This window comes from Microtus pennsylvanicus, chromosome 3 (assembly GCF_037038515.1).
Source record: "Microtus pennsylvanicus isolate mMicPen1 chromosome 3, mMicPen1.hap1, whole genome shotgun sequence".
Taxonomy (NCBI): Eukaryota; Metazoa; Chordata; class Mammalia; order Rodentia; family Cricetidae; genus Microtus; species Microtus pennsylvanicus.
The window spans coordinates 736,158-749,454 of record NC_134581.1 but is presented as its reverse complement, the minus strand read 5'-3'; the positions used below and the strand labels follow the sequence as shown (position 1 = coordinate 749,454).

Here is a 13,297-nt window from a genome sequence, read left to right as displayed (position 1 = left end):
TATTTTTTTTGTTTTTTTTTATATTTCATAAAGTTTATTATCTGTCATGGATATGAATGCAAATGTATACAAACAAAGTATGAAAAGATTAAATCCTGAGCATTATTGCATTTTATCTCAATACCTTCAAATAACATATACATATTAGTGACAAAAGTTAAAGATTAAAGAGATGTACCCTTCTATAGCTACTGAGTAGAATTTTACTCTAACCATGAGTCACACATTGTTTCAGAAAAAATATGTAGCAAAATATGCATCCACTACTTTAGCAGAGTGACAAAAGCCCCTGATTTTCAAGCTCAAGTTTCTGCTCAAAGTGAACATTTCTCATGTTTGCATTCTATGCACTTCTGAAAAGCAGCCAATGGTGTAAGCAGAAATGTTAATTTTCCAGAGAACAGCTGCTGTCAGGCTATTTCTGGATTAGCTGCTTGTTGGAAGATTATTGTTTTCCTTTTTTTAAGTTTTATTTATTTATTTATTAAAAATTTCCACCTCCTCCCATTTCCTTCCCACTCCCCCCACTCTCTATCCCCCTCCCTTTCCAGTCCTAAGAGCAGTCAGGGTTTCCTGCCCTGTGGGAAGTCCAAGGTCCTCCCCCCTCCATCCATGTCTAGGAAGGTGAGCATCCAAACAGACTAGTCTCCCACAAGGCCAGTCCATGCAGTAGAAGCAAAACACAGTGCCATTGTCCTTGACTTCTCAGTCAGCCCTCATTGTCAGCCACATTCAGAGATTCCGGTTTGATCACATGCTCCATCAGTCCCAGTCCAGCTGGCCTTGGTGAGCTCCCATTAGATCAGTCCCATTGTCTCAGTGGGTGGATGCACCCCTCGCGGTCCTGACTTCCTTGCTCATGTTCTCCGTCCTTCTGCTCCTCATTTGGACCTTGGGAGCTCAGTCCAGTGCTCCAATGTGGGTCTCTGTCTCTATCTCCATCCATCGCCGGATGAAGGTTCTATGGTGATAGAAGGTTCTAAGGTTCTATCAGTGTGGCTATAGGATAAGGTTAGTACAGGCCCCCTCTCCTCTGCTGCCCACGGAACTAGTTGGGGAAATCGCCTTGGCCACCTGGGAACCGCTGCTTTTTTATTTTAAGATTCATTTATTATATATGTGTTCTGCCTGCATGTATGCATACACGCCAGAAGAGGGCACTAGATCATTATAGATGGTTGTGAGCCACCCTGTGGTTGCTGGGAATTAAACTCAGGATCTCTGAAAGAGCAGTCAGTTCCTCTTAACCGTCTCTCCATCCCAGTGCTACTTTTTTCTTCTTTTCATTTTACATACCAACCACAGTTCTACCTCCCTCCCTCCCTCCCTCCCCTCCTCCCATTTCCCCCACAACCCCATCCATCCCATGGGGAGTTAACTAAGCCTGACTGACATATTGAGTTGAGGTAGGACCAAGTCCCTCCCTACTGCATCAAGGCTGAGCAAGGTATCCCACCATAGGGATGGGCTCCAAAAAGCCGATTTATGCACTAGGAATAAATCCTGGTCCCACAAATAGATCAAGCCACAGAGCTGTCACTCACATTCACAGGGCCTACTTCGGTCCCATACAGGCTCCCCAGCTGTCAGTCCAGAGAGTTCATGAGCTCTCACTAGCTCGGGTCAGCTGTCTGTGGGTTTCCTCCTTATGTAATCTCTCCTCCTTTACTTCTACTGGACTCTGGAAACTCATCCCAGTACCGTTACTGGATGTAGGTTCTATGGTCACAACTAGGGTAGTCACCAATCTGATTACAGGAGAAGGCCAGTTCAGGCACCCTCTCCATTGTTGCTAGGAGTCTTAGCTGGGGTCATCCTTGTGAATTCCTGGCAGTTTCCCTAGCACTAGGTTTCTCCCTAACTCCCTAATGGCTCCCTCTATCAAGACGTCTCTTTCATTGTTTTCCTTCTCTGTCCCTCCCCCAACTCGACCATACCGTTCCCTCATGTTCTCACCCATCTTCTCGCCCCTCCACAGTTTATACCCCAGAGTTCTTATCTATTTTCCCTGGGGCCATCCATGCATGTCCCTCTTAGGGTCCTTCTTGTTTCCTAGCTTCTCTGGGGCTGTGGATTGTAGTCTGGTTAGCCTTTGCTTTATGTCTAATACCCTAGTGCTCCTTTTTAAAAGGGGCCTTCTAAAATGCCTTACTTGCTTCCTGTCATTGGCCCACAGTATTTTAGTGCTAATTTTTGAGGGTTACCATTCTCTCTTGAGATAACCATTAGGTGGCAGAGCCTCTTCCATGCTAGAAGCCCACACTGTCTGCATTGTCAATCTTCCCACCATCCTGCTTGTGATTCCTAGGCAGGAAGTGGGGCGTGTGCCCCAGTCTTCTGCATTGATGGCGGAGCTTGGCTAAGGGAAAGGTGACAAATAGTCGGACATCTTCACATTTCATTGCCAGCTAACTTTCGAGTTGTATTTCTTTTTTTTCCTTTATGTTATTGATTTTATTGAGCTCTGCATTTTTCTCTGCTCCCCTCCCTGTAGAGTTGTATTTCTTAAATATTAGGTAATTGTAAAGGGTTCATTATAAATTGACAGAATTTTCTCTGCATATATCTGTATAATGTAGATATTGGTAAAGAAAAGCGATTTGGGGGGGACAGCAGTGGCCGGCGGGGGAGGGGAGAGTAGACAGTAGCTAACACTATAGAGATTGTCCTGCCTCCCTGCACTTCTTACAACCCCTAGTGCACAACAGACACCCAGCCTAATCCACTATAGACTGAGCTGAGTTTCAATGCTTTGAGCATATTGATCTGGGAAATGGTAAGAAGAAAGCATATTCTTTATACATAGGAATAGAAAATAAATACATGCTAGGTAGTGAGTTGAGTTGTACCTCTTGAAGTGTATACGTCCCATCTGCTTCAGTAGCATTTGCTGCACTCCTCTGCTTTTATCTGCAGGCCCCTAGAATAACGTGAAAATAAAATTTATCTTATAATAATTTTAATTTATGTATGAGCATGGAAAGTGTATGTGTAGAGTAGTAGAGAGTTGTGTGTGCGTGGTGGTTGTAAACAGAGACTGCTCTGTCTCATCCAGTCCTGCTGGTCCCCGCAGCTTCTTAGAACCTCTCAAGAGGTTGTAATTGTTTGGCCAATGGCTTAGGAATATTACTGACTAGCTCTCTTAATTAAATTAATCCATTTCTACGAATCTATGTATCGCCGCATGGCTGTGGCTTACTGGTCGTGCCCTGGCATATTACTCCTTTAACAGCTACATGGTGTGTCTCTTCTTTGATGGCTGGCTCGCATTCCTCTCAACTCTGCCCTTATTCTCCTGTATATCTGGGTTTCCTGCCTAGCTATATTCTGTATTGCTATAGGCCAAAGCAGCTTTAATTTTCAACCAATAGGAACAACATATATTCATAGTGTACAGAAGGACATCCCACCTCAAATAGTAGTAGTTGTGTATATGTAGTAGTAGTAGTTGTTGTGTGTGTATAATAGTGGTAGTTACGTGTGTATATAATAGTAGTAGTAGTTGTGTGTGTATAATAGTAGTAGTAGTTGTGTGTGTTTAATAGTAGTAATTGTGTGTGTATAATAGTGGTAGTTATGTGTGTGTATAATAGTAGTAGTTGTGTGTGTATAATAGTAGTAGTAGTTGTGTGTGTATAATAGTAGTAGTTGTGTGTATATATAATAGTAGTAGTAGTTGTGTGTGTAAAATAGTAGTAGTAGTGTGTGTGTATAATAGTAGTAGTTGTGTGTGTATATAATGGTAGTTGTTGTGTGTGTATATAATAGTAGTAGTCGTGTGTGTATATAATGGTAGTTGTTGTGTGTGTATATAATAGTAGTAGTCGTGTGTGTATATAATGGTAGTTGTTGTGTGCATATATAATGTAATTGTTTGTGTGAGTAGAAGTCGTGTCTGCGTGTGTGAATAGTGGTAGTAGTAGGGAGGTGTGCATGTGTGAGTAGTAGTAGTTGTTTTAATAAGTCTAGAATGAAGGAGGCTCTGTATTCATAACTATTATGCATATTCACATATAAAAAAGAATCACCTTAATCGGGTTTATTAGTAGAAAGAAATTGAATGATCTTATCAGTTTCTGAGTATGTGGGTTTTTTTTATGTTTTTGGTAGGTACATTGCCTTTGACTTCCATAAGGAATGTAAAAACATGAGATGGGATCGACTGAGTATTTTGTTGGATCAAGTAGCAGAAATACAGGATGAATTAAGGTAAGGCATATTACTTCTTTAGAGAGGTAAGGGGGAAGAGGGCTGTGTATGCTGATCTTATTGTTATTTAGCAGATTTGTGAAGCCGTTTCACTGGGCTATCAGTGCTTACACATGCTGTTTTATATTTTAATTTTTTGCTTTGGTGAGTGTTGTTGATTGAAGAATAACTGAATTCTTACGTATGGGCCAACGTCAGGGATATTCGTAATATTTTCTGATTTTTACATAATTGCACTTGGTTTACTATTTTGGTTTTAGTAGTCTGTCATTTTATCACAAGCTTTCTCTTAGGAGCCTTTGTCATGACATTTTTCAGTGTCTTCTCTGCAGCTTTTTAGATCACAACATAGCTTTAATTAGATGCTTCCTAACATGTGGAGTGTCTGGGTCCTTTCCTTACCTTGGAAAGAGTGTGCTACAAGTGGTTCTCTTTAGATGAGCAATGTGTATCTTTTTACATGTGTTCAAGTTTTGCCTATAAAAAGATTCTTCAGTGTAGGATTATTGGAGTAAAAGATTTGAACATTTTTATGGTGCTTTTTGAATGTGTTTGCTACATATTTCGATGTGCTCACAGAAATAACACATAGGGAGAACTGTGAAGGAAACTGTTGCCATAGAAACCAACCATGTTTCCTGAGGTGCTTTAACGTGATTCCTTCAGCCATGTCCCAGCATATCAGGGGTTAATGGTTTCTCCAAAATTCCTATCAGAATCTCCTGAGTTACAAATAAAAAAAAAGAGCTGTGTTGCTTCAGCCATTCATATTCCCATTTGGTCTAGAAAAATGAGATATGCCTGCTGTGCACTCCATCTGACCTTGTAATTTATGGTTTTACTAAGGTCACCCCATGAAACCTGTGTTTTAAGAGCTGTGTTGCTGGTATGTTTAGTGTACTTTGGTCTGAGAGTGCTCACACAAATGTGTTTCAGTTATTTTTTAGTAGACTCTGCCGGCAAGGTGGTGACGACCCAGGAAGGAGCTTTCCGCAGCAACTGCATGGACTGTCTGGACAGGACAAACGTGATCCAGAGCTTACTAGCGCGACGCTCCCTTCAGGCCCAGCTGCAGGTGAATTTGACTTTCTTGACATTTTTTTTATTTTTTGGTTTTTCAAGACATTGTTTCTCTGTAGCTTTGAAGCCTGTCCTGGAGTGAGCTCTTGTAGACCAGGCTGGCCTCGAACTTCCGGAGATCCACCTGCCTCTGCCTCCTGAGGGCTGGAATTAAAGGCATATGCTCCCACCCCCCACCCCCGCCGCCAGCAACTTTCTTGAATCTTTTATTGAAAAAAAATACATATGTACTAAAAAAAAGAGAAAAGAACCTTTGAAAACCAGCAACAAAAAGTACTCATATTGCCCACACATTAACCTGACTTTTTTATTTTTGTACCTTGCCATCATTGGTATATACAAGTTTTCTTTAACTACCATCAGAGCACGGATGTGGTTCCTAGTTTGCCATTTGGCTTTAGTATTTATGCAATCATAATTTTAATAGTTTACTTTGAACTATAATTTATTAAGCCATTTACATTACTATATTTTGGGGCCTTTAATACTATAGAGACTGTATCTGTTTTTAATATTAACTTGAATTATTTCCTTTGGGTTTCTGTTTCCTTTCCAATTGCTATGATTCATTAAACTGACAAAATCAATTTAGGGAGCAAAGGTTTACTCTAGTTCACAATTCCAGTGCAGTCCATCACTCTGAAGTGTTATGTGAGTGCATTACCGGGGAGACATGAACAAATGTGTATTTACTCCAGATGGACCATTGAAGTCCAGCTTAGTGAATAGGAGCAAAAATAACTCAAACACAACTTATTACCTCAATCCTCCACTAACAGGTGATGGCTTGTGAAACTGGAAACCTGGAGGTACTGCATGACTTGCAGGCATCTTGGTGGTTTTGAGGGTGTCTTGGCAATCCTTAGCATTTTCATAAGTTGGGGAGGGCGGGACCTAGTGTTATCTGGTCATTTCAGGGAATTGCTAAGCATCTGAGTTGTTTACTTCCATAGTCATCAGGAGCTTTCCTGTAAGATGGAATGTTTTATCTCGGAGGAAATTGTTACACAACATGAAGATGTCAAAGAATCAGGATCCTGACGCAGCCGGTCACACCCACAGTCAAGTTGCTGTCTTGCTAGTGCTCGGCTCACTTTCCCCTTTTCACAAAGCAGGACGTGTCTTGTGGTTCTAGTGCTGTGAGGAGACACTGTGACCACGGCAACTCTTACAAAGGAAAACATTTAGTTGAGATGGAGGCTTAGTCCATTGTCAGGGTAGAGAGCATGGCGGCTGAGAGTGTGGCAGCGTGCAGTGTGGCAGCATGAAGGCAGACGTGGTGCTGAAGAAGAAGGGCAACAGGAAGTGAACTGAGATAACTGGGTGTGACTTAAGCATATATGAGACCTCAAAGCCCACCTTCACAGTGACACATTTCTGCCAGCATGGCCGTACCTCCCAGTGATGCCCTTCCCTGTGAGCATCTGGGGCCAGTTACACTCCTACACCCCCTGGACACAAAGGGGCGGTGCTGCTCACCTCCCAGCTGAAGTCAAGCAGTCCCTACAGATTAGCACACAGTCATCTTAATCTAGACAACCCCTCATTGAGACTCTTCCCAGGTGACTCTACATTATGTTGAGTTGATAATTCCTAAAAGTGGAATTAAAAATTAAAGAGAAATATATTACTTTTTTAGAGGACCCTTATTTATGTTGTCAGCAATGAACAAGTGAATCCATCCCATTGAACTCCAGCTGTTTAAAATATTCCTTTTCATTTGTTTTGCTTTTTGTTTCTGAGGCAGGGTCACTATGTAGCACACGCAGACTTGTAGCTCCCCATTCCCCTGCCTCAGCCTCCTGAATTCTGGGATTACAGACCTGTGCTACTACATCCAACTTTTTTTTTTTAATTTAGTAGTAAATTACAAAGTTTATATTTTTTATCAAGATTATTTTGAAGAGTATAGCTCAGTCAGTAGAGTGCTTTCTTAGTGTAAATGAAGCATTATTCGATCCCACAGAAACTGGATATGGTAGCACATGCTATAATCACAGCATTTGGAAGTGGAAGCAAGAGGATCCAGGCCACCCTGGGCTTTATGAAACTCTGTCTCCAAAAAAAAAGTTTTTATTTGAATATATTGTTCTGATAAGAGACGTTAGCTTCTTGGATAAACTTTTCTGGTATAATTCTTTATCATTATGATTGTGACAAGGAGAAAAATAGGTGCAAGCAACTTCTTTATGTATATGCAATTTTAAATATGAACAAAGAGCCTAGATTTCTAAATCACATTGGCATTTGTTGTGAAGGAAAAGTATGTTCAAATGTCTAGATAATTTATAAGTATTCAGCTTTTTTTCACATTTTTTTTTGACCAAGGAAATTTTGGTGTCTGCTTTAGAAAGAATTATTCTTGAGTTGTAAAGCAGTTGTGTCAAAGGAGGGATGAGCAATCTCTAGTTTGTGCTCTGTCAGTCTATTGAAGAGACTTCAGCTATCATGTTCAATAGAAATGGGTTAGGAATGGTTTGGTCCCATGCTAACTAAACAGAGCCTATTGAATTAGGTTATTTAATCTATTTTACACGCTGAATACAGTTTGATGAAACATAATGAACTTCAGAGCATCTTTGGGCAGGAGTCTCTGAGGTGGCCTTGTCAGATGGTAAGGGAACTCTCCCATTGTGTTTTTCCCTCCAGTAGGGGCAGTTTTTGCTCAGCTAAAAGCTGCTGAGAGTGTTCAGATTTTGTTTCAAATCATGAACTCTCTGAACCACTTCAGATAATACCTCACTGCCTCTTGCCAAGGTGGCAGGGCTTCTCAATATACGGCTGGTAGACTAGAGTAGTCCTTAGGGAAGAGTTCAGGGCTCAGCCACCGTGGAAATTTTATTAAAAGAGCACACATGTGTATAATAAACTCGTGTGTGTGTGCGTGCACATGTGTATAATAAACTCTTGTGTGTGCCTACATGTGTGTAAACTCGTGTGTGTGCAGTTTTGGTGACGATGCATCTGTAGCATTGAGTAAGACTTCAGTGACTTAGATGTGGAAGCCTGGGCTGGTGAGTGGTGAGGAAGGCAGAAGGGTAAAGAGTATGGCAGGGAAGGGGGAGTAACAACGTAGTCTCTTAGCAGGTTTCACATTACCTTTTCCTCCTTCTGAGTATCATCTCACTGTTATCCCTGTTGTTCTGGGACTTAAGGGAGTGTGTAGAGGATCTTCCTACAGTCTGTGGTGGATGGACCAGAGCTCTAAAAGCTGAAGCTCACCTGTGCTTTGCACTGGCAGGAAAAGAACCCATGATAGGATTTGGGGAATGTTGCCTTATCTTCCTAAATCAGGTCTGCTAAAGTCTTATCACTTATAAATACGGGTGTGATTCTTTTTCTAGAGATTAGGAGTTTTGCATGTGGGACAGAAGCTTGAAGAACAAGATGAATTCGAGAAGACTTACAAAAATGGTAGGTAATTTCTTAATAGCAGCAAAGTTGTTCAAATTTTGAAATTAATATTTTGTATTAGAATTTTAGTTGGCACCTTAATCACTTTCAGCTGTTGTTTTATTTTTCCAAAAGCTTGGGCTGATAATGCTAATGCTTGTGCCAAACAGTATGCAGGAACCGGTGCCTTGAAGACTGACTTTACAAGGTAAGCGACTTTTAACTTGTATTCCACACTAGTGGCTTATAGTAGTAATGGTTTCTAGAGTTCCGTGGTCAGCTTTCAGGAAACGTTCTTTAAACCAGGCTTCTGTGCCTCACTGGTGGGGTCTTAGCCTCCATGGGGTAGTCTGATGCACAGAGAGGTTTGAAGGCTCTGTGTTGCTTCTCCAACATCGCTGTGCATCCAAATCACCATTCTGATCTCAGTTTGAGGCACAGCCTGTGAGCTGCACCTCTGCAAAGCTCCCAGACCATGTTCCTGCTCGAGGTGTTCATTTGTTCGAGGTGCCTTTGGGTCTTCTCTGTAACACTGTAAAGAATTGCTGGGAGCAAATGTTCCTCTTCACATGGGCTGTACTTTTTTTCATAGTTCTTGTTTTTGTAACTAAAACTTTCACTTTCTTGTGTCTACTTGGTAATGTTTTAGAGAACAGTACAAGGGACCCTCTTATCAATGGGTTCTATCTATGGATTGAGCCAGCCACTAATCAAAGTGTTCAGAAGATGTATTTGTGTCTGTACTGAGCACGTGCAGTTTTTCAATATCATTAACTGAACAATACAGGCTCATAGCTGCTTGCCTTGCACTTACATTGTATTAGACATCATAAGTAACTTAGAAAGAATAAGGGGGTATGAATAGGATATGTGGAAACACTGCACCTTTTTTATATGAGGGACCTGAACATCTATATGAAATATCTAGTAGAGTTCTTTATAGATACAAGGGACAACTATATGTTTCTTAGGCCTTCTAGTGACTTCTTTGTGAAATGTCTACTTTCAGGGATAATTTTTAATATCTTTACTGCTCATGTATTTTTTATAACAGTCAATGTTCATAAAACTTAGAATTTAGTATGCATGCTTATAATTTAAAATTGGACCTTTCTTAACCAGAACTGGAAAAAGAACTCGGTTGGGACTTATAATGGATGGCTTCAACTCTTTATTACGGTATTACAAGAACAACTTCTCTGATGGATTTAGACAAGTAAGTTTGTATTTGATGGTTGTTTTTTGTGGGAGGCACTGAATGGTTTTATCTTTGTATTATTGCTCAGTGTTGTCAAATCAAATTTAGAGAGTTGACAGTTTCTTTCTTTTCTAGGATTCCATAGACTTATTTCTTGGAAACTATTCAGTGGATGAATTAGAATCTCATAGTCCTTTAAGTGTTCCGAGGGATTGGAAATTCCTGGCAGTAAGTAATTTTTTATGATTTTTCAAGATTGGAAGAATTGTATCTGACAATGTAGGAAACACCTCTGCTGAAACATGGCATGCTGTTTCCCCCAAAGAGGAGACCAGAGTACAGAGAAAATACCTGAGTGTTTGCTCTCTTTTGTGACTCTACTGTACATCCCTTTGTGTAAGAGCACAGAAGGAACTGTGGAGGAGGAGAAGAACTTCAGTCTTCTTATGACCAGGGAATTGCTAGAGATAAATTTGTAAATGAAAGAGGCAAAGTGTGTTTGGGATATTTGCTTTTCTTTTCTGCTTTGAGAAAAAAAAGACTTCACAGCTTTTCTGGGGTCTTATGCCAGATGAAAAAATTCCCTGGATGGAAGGGAGGTCTGTTGTCCTGAAAGATAATTTCCCTGATTTGTAGCAGAACCATGCTTCCTTAGGTCTTATAACTTTACCAGTATAAAGATTTAGGTCGCCGTGCTTGAACCCATAAATAGTGGTGTTTGATTAAATCTCGTGTATAAGCTTGCAGAAGTTTTTTCTTTTCCAGTCTAGGTGGACATGGATGATTTTATAGCCTCTAATTATTCCTAAAAAGCTGTGTCTTTCACTTTTATTTTTCAGTTGCCCATCATCATGGTTGTTGCCTTTTCAATGTGTATTATCTGTTTGCTTATGGCTGGTAAGTGTGCTCTTTCTTATTCTTTATATCACTTTTGAGATGGGTCTTACTGTTTAGCTCTTGATGGCCTGAAATTTGCTATGTAGACCAAGCTGACCTTAGAAAAGATCTGCCTACCACTGCCTCCTGAGTGTTGGGATTAAAGGTGTGTGCCATAAATTTGCCTTCTTACGTTTATCTTTTAGAATATTGAACTTGGTTGTTCATCTTGGGTGTTGAGTCCACTCAGTACTTGTTTACTTATTAAGTTTAATGAGTGTTTGATAATTGGGTTTTATTTGTGTGTGTGCAGTGTGGGGCAGCACTCCGCCACTAGGACACATCTCAGTTCCTAGTAGTTTTCTGTTGTTGTTATGGTAGTGGTGATTCTTTAAAATCTCATTTTAAATTAGTATACAGGCTATGGTAGTGGTGATTCTTTAAAATCTCATTTTAAATTAGTATACAGGCTATCTGATATCATTATGGCATTCTCAAAATATCTTAGCAATTCTCTTTCTCCCTTATCTCCCCTGATCCCCTTCTGCTTTAATTACTGTTATCACATGAGGGGTGCACATGTAGAAGTCAGGGAACAACTTTGTGGAATTCTCTTTCTACTTTGACATCCAGGGATCAAACTCAGGTTGCTAGGCTTGCAAAACAAGTACCTTTACCTGCTGGCCCTGTTTTTAACTTAAGGTTTTTATAATTTTTTTCTTGTTACCAAACCATCATATAATAATTATAGAGAGAAAATAAAAACTAAAGTTGTTGTTCTGCCTTCTCGAGATATGCTACCTCTTGATAATAGAGTATGCGGCTTATGTAAGGCCGTGCGTGCAGGGATGTATATGTAGAGGTCATCCTTGTGCTGTGGGCTCTGGGGATCAAATCCAGATCCATGTTTGTACGACAAGGGCCTTTACCCACTGAGCAGTTTTGCTGGCCCTTAGTCATATATTTTGATGTTTGTTTCTTGAGACAGGTTCTATTTAGCTCTGGCTATCCTGAAACTTCTGTGTAGACAACTATCTTGATGACATCCTGCAGATGCTGTTCCCCAGCCTCCTGTGTCCTTTTGTTCCTGGCTTTCCATAGCACTCTCTGCACTTGTCATGAATATCAAAAAAATTGCTTTTTAGAGGTGGAATACCCTCCTGGTACACCTGGTAGAGCCACCATGTATTTTTCTGCACAGAACGATTTTCTCACTATCTTTACCACCCAGTCATCAGATTTTTGAGGGAGAGACCATTCTGTTGGTTGTTTTGTCTGCTGTGTCTGGGTAGTAAACTCTCACCACCTGAGTCTCCAATACTGTCAGTGTGCACTTCTTAGGAGGAGGCTCGGTGCCATGCGTCTCTGTCCTCAACAGAGCTGAGCACTAAAGTTTGTGGAGTAGGGGGAAGAAGCCACAGTAACATTTTTGTCTCTGTAGTATATTCTTTGTCCTTCTAAAAATGCAAAACCCATTCTTACTTACAGTAAAAATAGGATAAGGGTATAGGAATTGCTTACAGTATGATTGTGGTTCTATGTCAGGAAAGAAAAAGGGACAAATTAGTCAGTGTGTGCTGGTTGCTCAGGCCAACAACTGGTTTCAGCCACTCCCTGGATTTTGTCTTAGAAAACACTGCCCAGTGGGTGCCTGTTTCCTGGAGTCACTCCCGTTTATGAGGTTTTTGTTTTCTATGCTCACCACTAGTTAAAGAACATCTGAAGGGATAAGAAAAGTTAATCCCGCATATGTCAGAACTCAGTAATTTGGTGCTCAGTGGTGAAGAGCACTGGCTCTTCCAGAGGACCAGGTTCAAGTCCCCAACCACATAGCACTTAAAACCCTCTGAAATTCCAGTCCCAGGGGATCTGATGCCCTCTGGCCTCTGTGGGCACTGTAAGCATGCACAGATATACCCATGACAGCAAACACTCATAAGATAAAAATAAAATCTCAAATATTCTTTTAAGAAAGAAAAGTTAATTCCAAGATCTTGGCCTGAGTGAAGTGGAGGATTCTTCTGGGAAGTGTCCAGCAGCTTGTAGGAAGCTCTGTTCTTGGCCTGGGAAGAAGCACAGGGGCACAGTGCTTGCTTAGAGCACTTGAGCTTCTGGTTCAGGCCTGTCCTGGTTAGTTTTTGTTGTTCTGTTTCATTTTATTTTTTCCAACTTGGCACAAGCTAGAGTCACCTAGGAAGAGCGAACATCACTTGAGAAAATTTCTCCACCACATTGGCCTGTAGGGAAGTCTATGGGGCATTTTCTGGATTAATGATTGATGTGGGATGGCCTAGCACATTGTAGGCGCGCCATCCCTGGGCAAGTGGTCCTGGGTTTTTTATATATATTAATGCAAGGTGAACAAGCCATGAAGAGTAGTCTAATAAGAAGCATCCCTCCATGGTCTCTGTTTCAAATCCTGCCTCTAGGACTTCCTTCAGTGATGGACTGTAAAGTGTAGGCCAAATAAAGCCTTTCCTTTCCGGGTTCTTTTGATTATGATATTTATCACAGCAATAGAAATCAAACCAGGACGAATTC

At 40.8% G+C, this 13,297-nt stretch overlaps 1 protein-coding gene across 1 annotated transcript in view; it reads left to right on the top strand.

The window, feature by feature from the left end:
* The window catches only part of Sacm1l (SAC1 like phosphatidylinositide phosphatase), a 57,737-nt gene that overhangs the window by 40,403 nt on the left and 4,037 nt on the right, over positions 1-13,297 (top strand). The window contains exons 13-19 of the mRNA XM_075964027.1: positions 4,111-4,209; positions 5,146-5,284; positions 8,634-8,703; positions 8,818-8,890; positions 9,805-9,898; positions 10,016-10,108; positions 10,720-10,777. Coding sequence (XP_075820142.1) covers positions 4,111-4,209; positions 5,146-5,284; positions 8,634-8,703; positions 8,818-8,890; positions 9,805-9,898; positions 10,016-10,108; positions 10,720-10,777 — 626 coding nt within the window. The remainder of the gene's footprint in view (positions 1-4,110; positions 4,210-5,145; positions 5,285-8,633; positions 8,704-8,817; positions 8,891-9,804; positions 9,899-10,015; positions 10,109-10,719; positions 10,778-13,297) is intronic.